This window comes from Pimephales promelas, chromosome 15 (assembly GCF_988280905.1).
Source record: "Pimephales promelas chromosome 15, fPimPro1.hap1.1, whole genome shotgun sequence".
In the NCBI taxonomy this organism is placed as follows: domain Eukaryota; kingdom Metazoa; phylum Chordata; class Actinopteri; order Cypriniformes; family Leuciscidae; genus Pimephales; species Pimephales promelas.
In genome coordinates, this window is record NC_142783.1 from 3,512,501 (window position 1) to 3,526,181 (window position 13,681).

A 13,681-nucleotide genomic window follows, 5' to 3' on the forward strand; every position below is an offset into this window, starting at 1 on the left:
CCTCACAGAAAATGCCTAAAATTTGTGAAAAGCGTTTTACAAATAAATGAGAATTGAATTGAATTCAGTGTTGTGTCTGGAATCGCTCTTTAAAGGGGTTCCTGTCATGTGTGGACTGGTGTGTTATTTCCTGGTTTGCACCATGTTTTTAAAGGGGACATATCATGCAAAATCTACTTTTTTAGCCCTTAAATGCATTTTGTTGTATATTTGGAGTGTTTATAAGTACAGAAAAGATGAAATTATTCTCTTCAGGTGATTCGTTTATATCTTTATATTCTGTTTTGGTCATATTTTTCAACCTGTTCAGATTTTTCTGTTGTCTATGACGTTTTTTGAGCAAGTGCGTCACCGTATTTGCAGCTGAACTGACAAATAAGGACATCGACTACCGGCCCAACACTTCGAGCAAACCGCCATTATTATTTCTCGCTCCGATTTTGTAATCCAAGCTCAATGATACAGAAGTTACGAGAGGAAGTCAAAATGTTCGGTTGTTGGATGTACGTTAGTGACCTGAAGCACTTCAAGGATTCCCACTTCAACAACCTCCGCCAGTAACGTTATACAGAAGGGTTTGCCGATTGAATGAGAGGTAAATTCCGTCTATCTTTGGAGACGACGAACAGAGCATTTCGATAAGCTGTAAATATCGTTAATAAAAATAAAGTACTTTACTTTCTTAAAACACATGGTGGTCATGGTTTAGCAGTACCTTTGTCTTTCTTTGTTTTTGTTTTGAAGTAACATTACACGTCTGCAGTATTATTGTTCTTGAGTTTCATCAGTGGTCATTTAGCTGCTTTTCTAAACGTATCATATTATCAATACAGATTTTTAGTGGTAAGATTAGACCGTAGTCATTTATCTTGTCAGTGTGCTTGTTTTAACAAGAGAAATAGTCGACTTTCACTAATAACACAAAACAGTTAACTCACATTGTTCTGCAGGTTCGTCGTCGTCTTTATCGACTCGCTCGCTCTGGCTCGAATATGTAAGGCTTGATGGACAAGTCTTCCGTTGTTGACATTTTTGTCAACGAGTGACTAAAAATGTTCTTTGAAGGTATAGTATATAATCGTAGATCTCTTATCAAACTACAATAATGGCCGAACGTGGGGAGTTGAACCGACCGTGAACTCATCGACCTGGAGAGCGGGCGGGGTGTGACGCATCTCCATTTTATTTAAAGGGGCCGCTTTGAAACGGGTCGCTCAAAGACGCACATCAGAAAAGGGGTAGAAAAAGTTTATGTTTACACGGAAACGATTCTGAAGAAAAAACGCAAAAGTGGCGTTATGTCATCACTTTTTATTCTGCGTTTAGACGAGCGTTTTGTGTGGGAAATCCGCGTGCAAATGGTGACGCAAAAGTGTGTGAAATTCAATGTAGTATGCACTTCAGGCGGCTAGGAGTGCATACTACAAGAAAACCAAGTTTCACTGTCGAGCAGACTTTTGCGTTTTTACCGTTTACACGGGAACGCGGTTTTCAAGTTTTTTTTTTGAGCGTTTTTAAGATTTTCACTCTGGAGGGTGGTTTCACTTTTTGGCGTTTTTAAGCCTCAAAAACGCCGTCGCCGTGTAAACGAAAGGCACATCCGATAAAATATTTTTACGTTTTCACCCCGCGAGCGTTCTCGTGTAAACAGGGCCTTAAGTCCTTCATAGTTTAGTAGTTCCTGATTGTTCCCAGGTGTGTCTTGTTTGCCAATCACCCCGTGTGTGTTTAAATACCTCAGAGTTTCTCATGTTCTTGGTCTATGTGGATGTTATGTGTGCTCTTCTTTTCTCAGAGGGAAACACTGTTTGTTGCCTGGATTTACTTTGTTGTTTAGTTTGAATAAAGTAGTCAATACATTTGGATCCTCATCTCTGTTTTTTGAAAAACGTTATCTCCGTGTAAACTTCAAAAACGTGAATCTGTGAAAATGGTGATTTGCGTCCACGTGCATATTATGTGTTTAGTCTATAGGTATGTGCGTTTGCATATATATATATATATATATTAGTGCTGCCAAATTATTAAAATATTTTATCGCGATTAATGTCATAGTTAACTCGCGATAAATTGCACATTTTAATCTGTTCTAAATGTCTCTTGATTTCTTTTTGTCCCATTATTTTTTTCAAATTTTAATGCTCTTTTCAACATGGAAAAGTGGATCGGCTTGCTTTGTGCAATTGTTTTTTATTGAAAACAACGTTGGCATGTACGTTGTTCAATTTCACACTAACATTCTCACTTGGAGCAAATAATCTCACACTCAATGTAACACTGTCCATCGATAAAAGGGTGAAAGAAAAACTGACGGGGTGGAGAATTCGCATCAGGTGGTATTTGAGACTGGACGTGCTGCGCTTATGATAGCTCAGTTCACAACGACAAAACACACAGCTCACTTTGGTCTTGTCAGTGAATTTGGCAAATTTTAAAAGTAAACTTTCCATTCAGAATCTTATTGGCATCTATTTCGCCGTCTCGTGCTCGTCATCCACTCAAAACGTAACGTTAACCAACTATTTGGCCGGCTCGCAAGCCTAAACAAGTGTGTGAGGAGGCATGCCTGTTTAGTTTCCGGTCTAGCTAGATCCGCTTGCGCTTTGGTCGACGAAGAAACGAAACGTCCTCGCCAACGCAAGCCATTGAAATGAATAGGTTTCATAGCGCAGCGCCACGTCCTGTTGCATAAGCATTTGAACAAAAACTACAAAGTCTGCTAGGCCAAAAAGACCGTTAATCGAGCGATAAAAATATTGACGCCGTTAAAATGGGTTTGCGTTAACGCCGTTAGTAACGCATTTATATATTTGCACAGGAGTGTAGTTTTTCTTTACAAATTGACCTCACCAAATTACTTAGTAGGCCTACACAAACAAAATTTGCCCAAATCCGTTTTATTTATTTAGCTTTTAGTAAATTCAAATTTGTATGCGTGTATAGCGAGACAAAGTTGTTGATGAAGCCCATAGACAAGACATATATACTAGACCTCACCTTGGATACGGCAGTTCATTAGAACGAATGCGTCAATAGAGCCGCCATCTTGAAACAGGGGAGCCCCTCCACTTTAATGCATCAGCGTCAATGTAGTAGACACAGGTCTAACGCAAATAAAATCACCATAAATCATCATGAATGCGATTTTTTCTTGTTTTTTTGGTTTGTTCCAACGGTCAGACATGTATTTATCATTGATTCCAGAAAGAAAATTTTTTTTTTCCTAGTTCAGATTTCATCCGTGAACATCATACGCTGCACAAAAGTCCGCCACCATCAATGAATTCGAAGTAAAGGCAGAGATAGCAGCGTTACCTAGCTACTTCCTATGACAAGACCCCTGTTCCAAGATGGCGGCAGTTTTGACGCATGCTTAGAACCCCCCGGTGAGGTCTAGTGTATATGTTTATGGATGAAGCAGCCCTAAACAAGTGCTTATACATTTTCTTGGCCTGAAATCGACCCCATATTTGTTTTGCCCCACATATCCACAATCAGTAACGGCATGGAAGCTTGTCTCCGCCACAGAAGTAATTGCAGTACACTCACACATTTTGAACTCAGACATCAGTACCAGAATTCTCTCAGAATATTTTAATTTTTCATATTCGAACAGCCTGAGAGCCACAGATACAGAGAGGAAGACGGAAAGTGTCACTAAGGCTTTAAGGATGAGTCAGTCACACGGAGAACCAACCGCACAGTGAGTGACATCACAGACCCGCTGACGTGGATTAACACAGCTTAAACGAACAGATGCGAATCTCCTGGAGGTCTCAGCACAGTGGTTTGCCGTGCCTCATGTTCTGAGCACACTTTCGGCCCAGGTTCGCTCCCTCCATCAGCAGGTCCGCCAGCCGGTCCAGGCCGACACACACGGTGAGCGGGGCCACGAGGCCATAAAGACCCCCCAGCATTATACTCAAGGGCCAGCCCAGGACCAGCAGCACCAGAAGCCACACCACGGCCCAGAAACACGAGCCACACGACATCTTCAGCTGCGGGGAGAAGAAGAGCTTCAGGAAGGGTGTATTAAAGAATATTAATACATCTCTGCAATCAGTGCTAATGAGTGCAGTAATTAGGGGAGAGATACAGCGTTACTATCCCTGAGATTCTGTCATAATATATTGAATTATACATTTTCAGCTTATTTTTGGGTTGTGTGTGCATGTATTTTTGTGATTTTTTATTTAACATTTTTTCTGTATAACTATTTACAACAAAGCCAAAGTAAAAACATATGACAATAAAATAAAACTGTGACCAAAACAATATATAGAAGGATCTCAAAGTCTAAAGATTTGAATATTTATGTGTTTTTAATATTTCTACAGTTCTGTACAGATTGATATGGTAATAGAGATTGGCATGGTAATAATGGATATGGAAATGTCCATGTATTTGCACAGGTGGATCTGGGGAGGGAGGAGGGTTTCTGCAAACTGATAACAGCAACACACCGGTACATGAATGTGGACGCTGATGAAACTGCAACCAATCAGCTGTGCCATGAAGATAACGATGCGACCGCTGCCAAATGAGGTAATCACCAGTCAGCCGGCGCCATCTAGAGTTTCATGACAGAACTTGCTATTTTTATTTCAGTAGTTGGAAATTAAATGTCTAATTTGATTTCAGTTAAAGTTTATTTTATTTAAAGGAGTAGTTAACTTTAAAAAAAACTTTTGCTGATAGTTTACTCACCCCCATGTCATCCAAGATGGCCATGTCTTTCTTTCTTCAGTCGAAAAGAAATTAAGGTTTTTGATGCAAAATTCCAGGATTTTTCTCCATATAATGGACTTCAATGGGAACCAAACGGTTCAAGGTTCAAAAGACAGTTTCAGTGCAAACTATTCAAAAGGCTTGCTTTGTTCTGTGATGAGTGTTCTGTTCAAACACGTTTTCGTGTCATTTGGTTCATTCAGCGAACGAAATTAACGAATTGACTTGGGAAAAGATTCGTTTATATTGATGAACGAGTTCGAACAGGAGAGTCACGAACGCTCATCACAGAACAGAGCAAGGCGAGCATGTGCGCTTATAAAACTTAAACTTTGTTATTTATTTATTAAATGAGCGATTATTTCGCCTTATTCATCGTCTGGTGTCGTTTAAAGCCCTTTGAACAGTTTGCACTGAAACTCTCTTTTGGATCTTGAGCCGTTTGGCTCCCATTGAAGTCCATTATATGGAGAAAAATCCTGGAATGTTTTCATCAAAAACCTTAATTTCTTTTCAACTGAAGAAAGAAACACATGGCCATCTTGGATGATATGGGGGTGAGTAAATTATCAGCAATTTTTTTTTTAAAGTGAACTACTCCTTTAAAGTTTTTTTTTTTTTTTTTAAATGCACTCTATAGTTTTAGGCCACGTCCACACGAAGCCAGAGCTTTCCCTATCCAATGTTTTTTTTTTCCTCGTTCTAAAAAAAAAGTTCATAAACACGGCAGTGTCTCGAAAAATATCTGCATACACACGCAACCACTGAAACATCAAATCGATGTAGTAGACATCCCAGACCAGTATGTGGCGCTGTAATTCTGCCATAGAGATACACTAAAATACGAGAAGAAGACTTGGAGCATGCGCATAAAACCTTGCGCGCTGTAGGCTACTATATAGACAGTAAAATAAATACTAGGCTATACAATAATATTACACACAGTTGCTTCTTTTCTTTTTTACCAAGAACTTTATTGAACAACCATAGTCACAATATTCGATTAGTTAGCGGACTCAGAAAGCTTGCCACAAAGAACCGGCAAAAGTAATGTGTCAAATATAGACATTTTATTTGTTTATTAATAAACTAGTGTTTTCTGTGTCATTCTTGACTGAAAAGAGGAAGTTGGTGATGCTGACTCGCCACTTCGCAGTATTGTGAATGTACCTACGTAGGCTAATGCACTTCATATGGATTAGGCTATAAGAGAGAGTATGTTTCTTTTCATTTTGAATTGTTGTTCGATGTTGTTTAAAAGTAGACATTTCAAGCGTTCGATATATTTCTGAGTTTCGGTTTATTTATGAGACAAGCTCCAGTTCACGAGCAATGCAAGTTACATCGCGCCGACGCGTCCATGTCCTGATTATATTGTCTGCTATGGCCTATAGTTTACTACAATGACCCTGATGAGATCAGATCTGTCAGCTTCAGGAGCTTTAGTGGCTCATCCATCTGAAAGCCTCTCTTGCATTTGAATCACCATCACATTGATCTCACTGAAAAACCTGAAGTCGCGGCCAGACTTCCTCAGAGGATCCGAATGAGCCCTTGGCAAGAGAAACAAGCTTTCAGAGAAAGATCAGGAACTACGCCAGCTTCACCACGTCTGAGGATCCGCAAGAAGGAGCGACATTTCCCTAGCTTGATTTGAGCTTGTGGAATACACAGTCATTGACCACGTTTACATGCAGCCAATTTTCGGGTTATGGTCGGGTTAAGGTCACTATTCGGGTATCTGAAACATTAGGAATAATCCGTTTACATGTGTGAGCAGAGAGAGTTTCTCCTGTATACATGGAATTGCAATATCCCGATGTAAACGGCGACGCGCGGTTAGCGCCTAGACATTTTTTTTTTTTTAATTGAACTTTTACTTATTACAACAAACAATAAAGAAATCCAACAAAGAAAGAGCTAATGACAATCTCAAAATATACAATACAAATTCTAATGTATTACAAACCAAGATTCACACCTCCCACACATCATCCAAAAAGACATCCTCTGCACTGATCACATTTGCCAGCAGCCATATCACCCTGTAGCCCAAGACTGGTTGCCCAATGAGGCTAAGCAGGGCTGAGCCTGGTTAGTACCTGGATGGGAGACCTTCTGAGAAAGCCAAGTTGCTGCTGGTAGAGGTGTTAGTGAGGCCAGTAGAGGGCGCTCATCCTGTGGTCTGTGTGGGTCCTAACGCCCCAGCAAAGTGATGGGGACACTATGCTGTCAAGAGCACCGTCCTTCGGATGAGACGTTAAACCGAGGTCTTGACTCTCTGTGGTCATAAAAAATCCCAGGATGTCTTTCGTAAGAGCAGGGGTGTAACCCCGGCATCCTGGCCAAATTTGCCCAGTAGCCTCTGTCCATCATGGCCACCTAATCATCCCCATATACACCAATTGGCTTCATCACTGTCTCCTCTCCACCAGTAAGCTGGTGTGTGGTGAGCGTTCTGGCGCAATATGGCTGCCGTCGCATCATCCAGGTGGATGCTGCACACTGGTGGTGGTTGAGGAGATCCCCCCCTTCTATGTGAAGCGCTTTGAGTGTCCAGAAAAGCGCTATATAAATGTAACGAATTATTATTATTATTATAACAAGGGAGAACAAATAGACTTAAGGAGCTCAGAACACTAAAAAATAAATAAATAAATAAATAAAAAAAATTTAAAAAAAAATTTAAAAAAAAAATTAAAAAAAATAAAATAAAATAAATAAGTAAATAAAAAGAAAAAAAAAAGAAAATAGAGGGACTCAACTCATTTGAAGTGTCACTAAACGGTTATACAACTTCTTAGCCTGGGCATTCTCAACCTTAATAAGACAGTTTTGAAACATCAAAAGTTCGTTTTTAAATGCAGACCACGAGGGGGAAGACTTAGCAAATCGACAGTTATGTATATAATATTTTATAGCTATAATTAGATTATCGACCAAAAATTCGTCATTTTTGTTAGCGCCTAGACATACGGACAAACTTAAGACGCAATATGCGTCATTTCCGATTCTTCTTCCTGTATCCGAAGACAACAGCAGCAGCAGCAGCAGCAGATAGCGATCGCTTTGTTTGCGCTATGATGCTGGTAACATTACTGCCCTCGCTCCAGAAGTATGTGCTGTGTCTCGCCATGTTTATTTCCGGTATACGGCACGCGGATTTTTGTATGCGCTGAGAAGTTTCTCTACTCAAAAGACCAAAAATCCTTGCGAATAGAACATGCGCATATCACAAATCACTATGGGGATATGCCGATACGTGTTTACATGACCAAAAATTCGGGTTAGAAAAGGGGTACCCCAGGTATAATATCTTTTTTTTTTTTTTAATGCGGGATTTGAGCATATTCAGGTTTTTGCCTGTATTTACATGGCCGTTCGCAACCGGGTTATTGCAAATATCCCGGTTTTGAACGGGTTATTGGCTGCATGTAGGCTAAACGTAGTCACAGTTAAAGTCTGACTGTGTAACGTTTGGCTTTCTAGTGGTTAAAAACAAAACTGCATGTGTTTTGCTGAAGTTCCCCAATGGTTCTCCTATCACTAAAAACGTTCTCTGATACACTGTAAAAAAATAAATATATATATTGTTGGTTTAACGTAAAAAATGAAGTAACCTGGTTACCTTAAAATGTTAAGTTCTTTGAAAAAATTGAGTTAATACAATAGAGATTGATTTAATCATCAGAAACTCAACATATTATGTTATATGAACTACATCAATTATTTCAGTTGATTTTTTCACAAAAAATGTTGTGATTACAAATATTCAAAAATATTTTTTACAGTGTAGAGATAGAACCAGTTTAGATGAAAGGATCTCAACTTCTGCAGCTTTAAAGAACAGTACTAGGCTACCGAAACTTTTACCTAATGCTTTTTAAAAATGTATTAGTAAATGTTGACATTAACATTAGTTTAACACTGTGCAGAAGTTTTGATCAATGTTAGGTCGTGTTAAACTAAGTTAATCCTTATTTCATTGTGTTTCCAGTATTTTCTTAGTTTGTTGTGAAAAGAACATTTTATTTACATCTATTAAAAAAAAACAACAACAATGAAAATCTAGCAGTACATCGATACACTCAATAAATCTGTATTTCATCTGATTATTAAAAATGTGATGAATGTGCCGCAAACACTGAAACTCTTTCGGTTTATTAACAGTATAATGAGGCGCATCAGCTTCTCCATGTGATTTCACTTTTCCTTAATGACATGATGAAAAGTGGCACATTTTACCCCACTCCCCTCATCTTGATATATAACTGATAGTAATCATGCTAGTGAGATGTAAAGGATACAAAAAGTGGTTTTCACAGCAATGGCACAGAAAAAAACAGTTTGGCTTCCCCAAAAAACCTTTCAAAACAGTAAAACAGTAATAATATACACTTAACAAACCCATATTCTTTTCATTATAAAGATGGAAATTGTTCCATGGATATTTAAGGGTATTTTGTGGAACCACAGATTTAAGAGAAAAGGTTTGGTTTGGAAACAAATATTAAATTGGTTTAATAATATTGTAAAATAATTTTATATTGACTTTTACGCACTAAAACGATGTTAACAAACGATGTGAACAAACTAAAGTAAAACTATTTAAGAAAGCAAATCTGAAAGCATGTGATCAGTGTGCAGTCTAGTTTCAATAAGGAAATCACACATCAGTCTCATGCTTTTCTCTCATGTGCTTTCGTTTTAAACTGATGAAACACAGGACATAGAAAACATTTCAAATCTGCACTTAAAGTTGCACTTGGCTCACCCTGTTGTGCTACTGACCAAGAACTGCTAGTCTTGAACGCTTTAAAATGAAAGAACTTACTGGGAGTGTCTTGAGTTGCGTAGAGAAATGGTGGTTGAAAGCTCTGTTAATGTTTCCTGGACTCCCACAGCAGCCGGACCGGTTCCCGTCGCAGACGCCAGAGACCCTGATGGAGCAGCGCTCAAGTCCCCGCCACACACTCGCCCTGAGAATGGACTCTTTCACCAGTTACACAACACACACACACACATTCATGTGATCCACACTCAGACCTATGCTCGAGTTCCTCCTTCACAACACAGGCGTATCAGTGCCAAATAAAACCATAAAAAAGTGTCCTTTATTTGAAATAAACATTAACTGAAATAAAATCAAATATATATATAAAAAAACTTCAAAAAGTACTAAAATAACTCAAGCCAAACTAAAACAAAGGTAATTAAACTAGACAAAATAAACGTAAAAAAAATGTAAACTAAACGAAATATCTTTGTTTAAACTTTTGTAATTTAGTTTTTTATTTAATATTTTTATCAGTTGTTTTGTTTAATTTGATATTAATACTTTCGTATTTTTCAGTTTTATTTCATATTTGTTATATTTTTTTAGTAGAGTCCGGCCGATATTAGACATTTTCATTTTTTTTTTTATCGGTATCAGCATTTAAAATGGCCGATAAATTAATACTTTAAAAAATGCGGGTGCGGTGATTCACGTAAGGCTACTACTTATTTAAAATAGTAGCCTATAAAAGTACTATTATTAAAAACGTTCATTATTATATTATTCATTTTACTTTAGTGGAGTTCTTCCTCCACTAGAGATTAGAGGAATTAAGACTAAAATAGAAGATAAGGTTTTGTCAGTGACACTGATATATTTATTGATAAGTTATGTTTTATATAATGTGACTAAATTAAAAGACAAAGTCGTTAGTGAAGATTATGCAACAGTATTTAGAATATGATATAACATGCAATGCAAACTAGTTTGGTTACAGCTCAAATGCTCGTTCTCATTATATCATTCACCCTGCCTCCATTACATCTTTGTCGCGCAAGAGTTTGATCACCACATTTGAGTGATCATTGCTAAATGTTTATATATTTTTCTGTTTATACTGTGTATTCTACTATATAGAGTACCCATCAAAAGTTTGTACACACCAATAGGAAAGTGTCCAAACTTTTGAATGGTACTATAATACATATAAATAATATTTATACTGTATCAATATACACATAAATAATATCGGCCGATATATCGTATTTTACTCCCTTATATCGGTATCGGCATCAGCACCCAAAAATCAACGTAGGTCGGGCTCTAATTTTTAGTATGTTTAAGTTTTAGTTTCGTACTTAAACTAAACGAAAAATTTTTGTTTAAACTTTTGTAATTTAGTTTTTAAAGGACTAAACTAAAACTTCAGAACTGCAGATACTAAATATATAACAAATGAAACAAATCTGAAAAAAAGTAAAAAAAAAACAAAAAAAAAAACTATCCAGACATTTAAAAATAATAATAAAAATGACAAACCAAATATTTTGGTTTGAAGTTAGTGATTTTTCTTTGTTTTTGTCCATTTTCTTAGTTTTTATTTTTCAGTTATTTAAGTACTTCAACTTAAACAAAACAAAAATAATAAATGTTTTATTTAAAGTTTAAAGTGATTTCATGTTTTGTCATGTCTACAGTTTAATCTTCCATTTTTAGTTTTTAATTAAGTACTTTAAACCAAAATAAAAAATGTTTAGTTAAATACTAAAATAAACTAAAAATGAAAAACGAGACATTCAAAAATAATAAAAAATTGCAAAAACTTTAAATGAAAACAAAATTTTCTCGTTTAGTTTATTTTTGAAGTACCAAAACTTAATCTAAAACTAAACTTTAAATGAAAACAGAAAATACGACAAACTCTAATTTAAAAAAAATATTAAAACGAGCATATCATTGATCGTAAAATGACGGTGTCTAATGGAAAACTGGCCACTGGGATAAAACACAATCAGATTTATAGTAAAGGAAATAGACGGTGTGTAAGAAAAATGAGTTTTAATTCCATTTTATTAAAAAAGTCCTCTTACAAAAGCTCAATGCTCATTTCCACAATCATTCCTCCAAACCATCAGAAAAGCCCTCTAGGCCTCCTGGTCCTCGTCACTGTCCCCGCTGTCGCTGTCTCGACCCGGGTGTTCGGGCATCTTAGCGTGCTCTTCCTCATCCGTGCGGCCCTCGGCCTTCGCCTGCTCCTCCTCTTCCTCAGGGACAGTCTCAGGGCGCTCTTCATCGCTCTTCACGGGCGGCTCGGACTTCTGCGCCTGACGAGGAGGATCCAGAATGTGTTGCTGCAGAAACAGGAAAGATCCAGCGAGTGTGTAGATAAATGACAGTGGTGAGAAAAGCATCTGATCACAGGCATGCGGATGTGTTTGCATATATTCGGCTTAAATTATGTTCATATTTTTACTCGACAGACTGAGCAGAAGACATGAACCCGAGAAGATTTCCATATGAAAGAAGGCGGAGCCTCAGAGCCACACCCACTGATTGCATCAATAGGTGCGTTTCCATTAAAGATTTGCGCAAAACTTTTGCGATATTTTCCAAATGTCGATAAAAAACTATTGCGAAATGACGGTGTTTCCATTAACCGATGTTATGCAACTAAAATTTCTTTTTTTTTCATCTCGTGATAAGTCATTCCAAAAATCATAGCAACAGACGTTGGTAGGTTTATAACCTATTTCACAGCCATGCACCGCACTATACATTATTATTATTATTAATGGAAGGAGACGTGGTGTGTTATCCAAGCATTAACGGCAGGGAAAGACACAGAGTTCCTGGTGTTTCTCCCTTATTTCTGCTTCAATGTCTTGATGGCATTTCTTTGAGGTTTAGAGAGGCTATTCCTGTAATTATTGTTTCTTTTTTTTATTGAATTTAATAATGAACTCTATCTCGTATTATGTCCAAACGCTCGTTGCAAAACGAAAAATGAACTGTTGTATTTTTAAAACGCAAAGTTGAACACCAACATTTTAGTTTGACCACACCAATAGCAGCCTGCGCTATATACATCTCAACAAATTTTCATATACATATGTAGCCTAATAAATGTTATAATAGGCTAATGATATATTACTATTATTTGCGGACACGCACCTAAAACACACTCCGTCTAGTCAGGTGACTGTAAATGCGCAAAATCCGTTTCCATTGCAGTTTTGCGGAAAAAAAAAATCCTTTTTCGGATTGCCTGAAAAACCTTCTCATGCGAACGTAAAAACTTTTTTGCGATAAACGGGAGTTTTTGCGAAATTGACGTGTTTCCATTGAGCGTATTTTCATTTCGCAATTTCAATTTGCGCAAATTGAAGGGTAATGGAAACGCAGCTAATGTCAAAAACTGAAGAAAGGTGTTTATCAGCGAGAGCAAACTCTTCCGAAAGCGGATTCGAACTCCCGAAACAAACTCCAAGCCAAATCTGGTGTGACGTCATTACGAACAAAATCAGACCAAAACGAAGTTCGTTTGAAGTATATCCAATAGAGCATTTGGCCGCCTCACAAACATTATCAATAAATCTTACATTTTCAGCAACTCTTTGACTTAATACGACAAATTCTGTCATCCACTATAAGAGGCCGTTTTGTTTTGTCCTAATACGGTGAATTTTTATTAGCGATTCATAAAATTAATTCAATCCGAATTATGGTTTTGTGTGACATTTACTGGTTGGAGGTCAGCAGGAGCATTAGTCAAGAAATACAATTTTATTTATTACATGCTCTTAATCTTACTGTTCACGATTCACTGGAGTATGGTGGAAACAGATGTTGACATTGATTCAGGAAATTGTGTTATTGGAAGAAACTACACGTTTATGTAGCAACGGTCTTTAGAAACCAAATCTATGTCAATTGGTAACAAACTAAACTGTGAAATAGCTGTAAAGCTAAAGTTAAATAAAAAGTTTAGGCAAATAGAAGTTTATAGAACATAGGCAGTTTTGCAACATGAAAAACCTAATAAATGATCATGTGTGCATTTGTTAGTTATTTGACATGCGCATTGGCTGGGCTAGCCTGAAAAAGAAGCTTTTGTAGAGCGATTCAAGCATGAGAAACAGTATTTATGAGACAGATGCTGTCAGATTGTGTTGCTGA

General features: G+C 37.3%; 1 protein-coding gene across 2 annotated transcripts in view; it reads right to left on the minus strand.

The window, feature by feature from the left end:
* Positions 1–3,579: 3,579 nt before the first annotated feature.
* Positions 3,580–13,681, minus strand: part of aqr (aquarius intron-binding spliceosomal factor) — a 111,663-nt gene continuing 101,561 nt past the window's right edge. The window contains exons 35-37 of one of the 2 annotated variants that reach the window (XR_005618343.2): positions 11,596–11,856; positions 9,563–9,720; positions 3,580–3,998 (exon numbers count right to left, since the gene is read on the minus strand). Coding sequence is in view for 1 of the 2 variants with exons in the window: in XM_039650957.2 (XP_039506891.2) it covers positions 11,650–11,856 (207 nt within the window). In the remaining variant the exon portion in view is untranslated. Of the gene's footprint in view, positions 3,999–9,562; positions 9,721–11,557; positions 11,857–13,681 lie in introns of those variants that run through there. The other variant, XM_039650957.2, reaches the window with a different exon arrangement.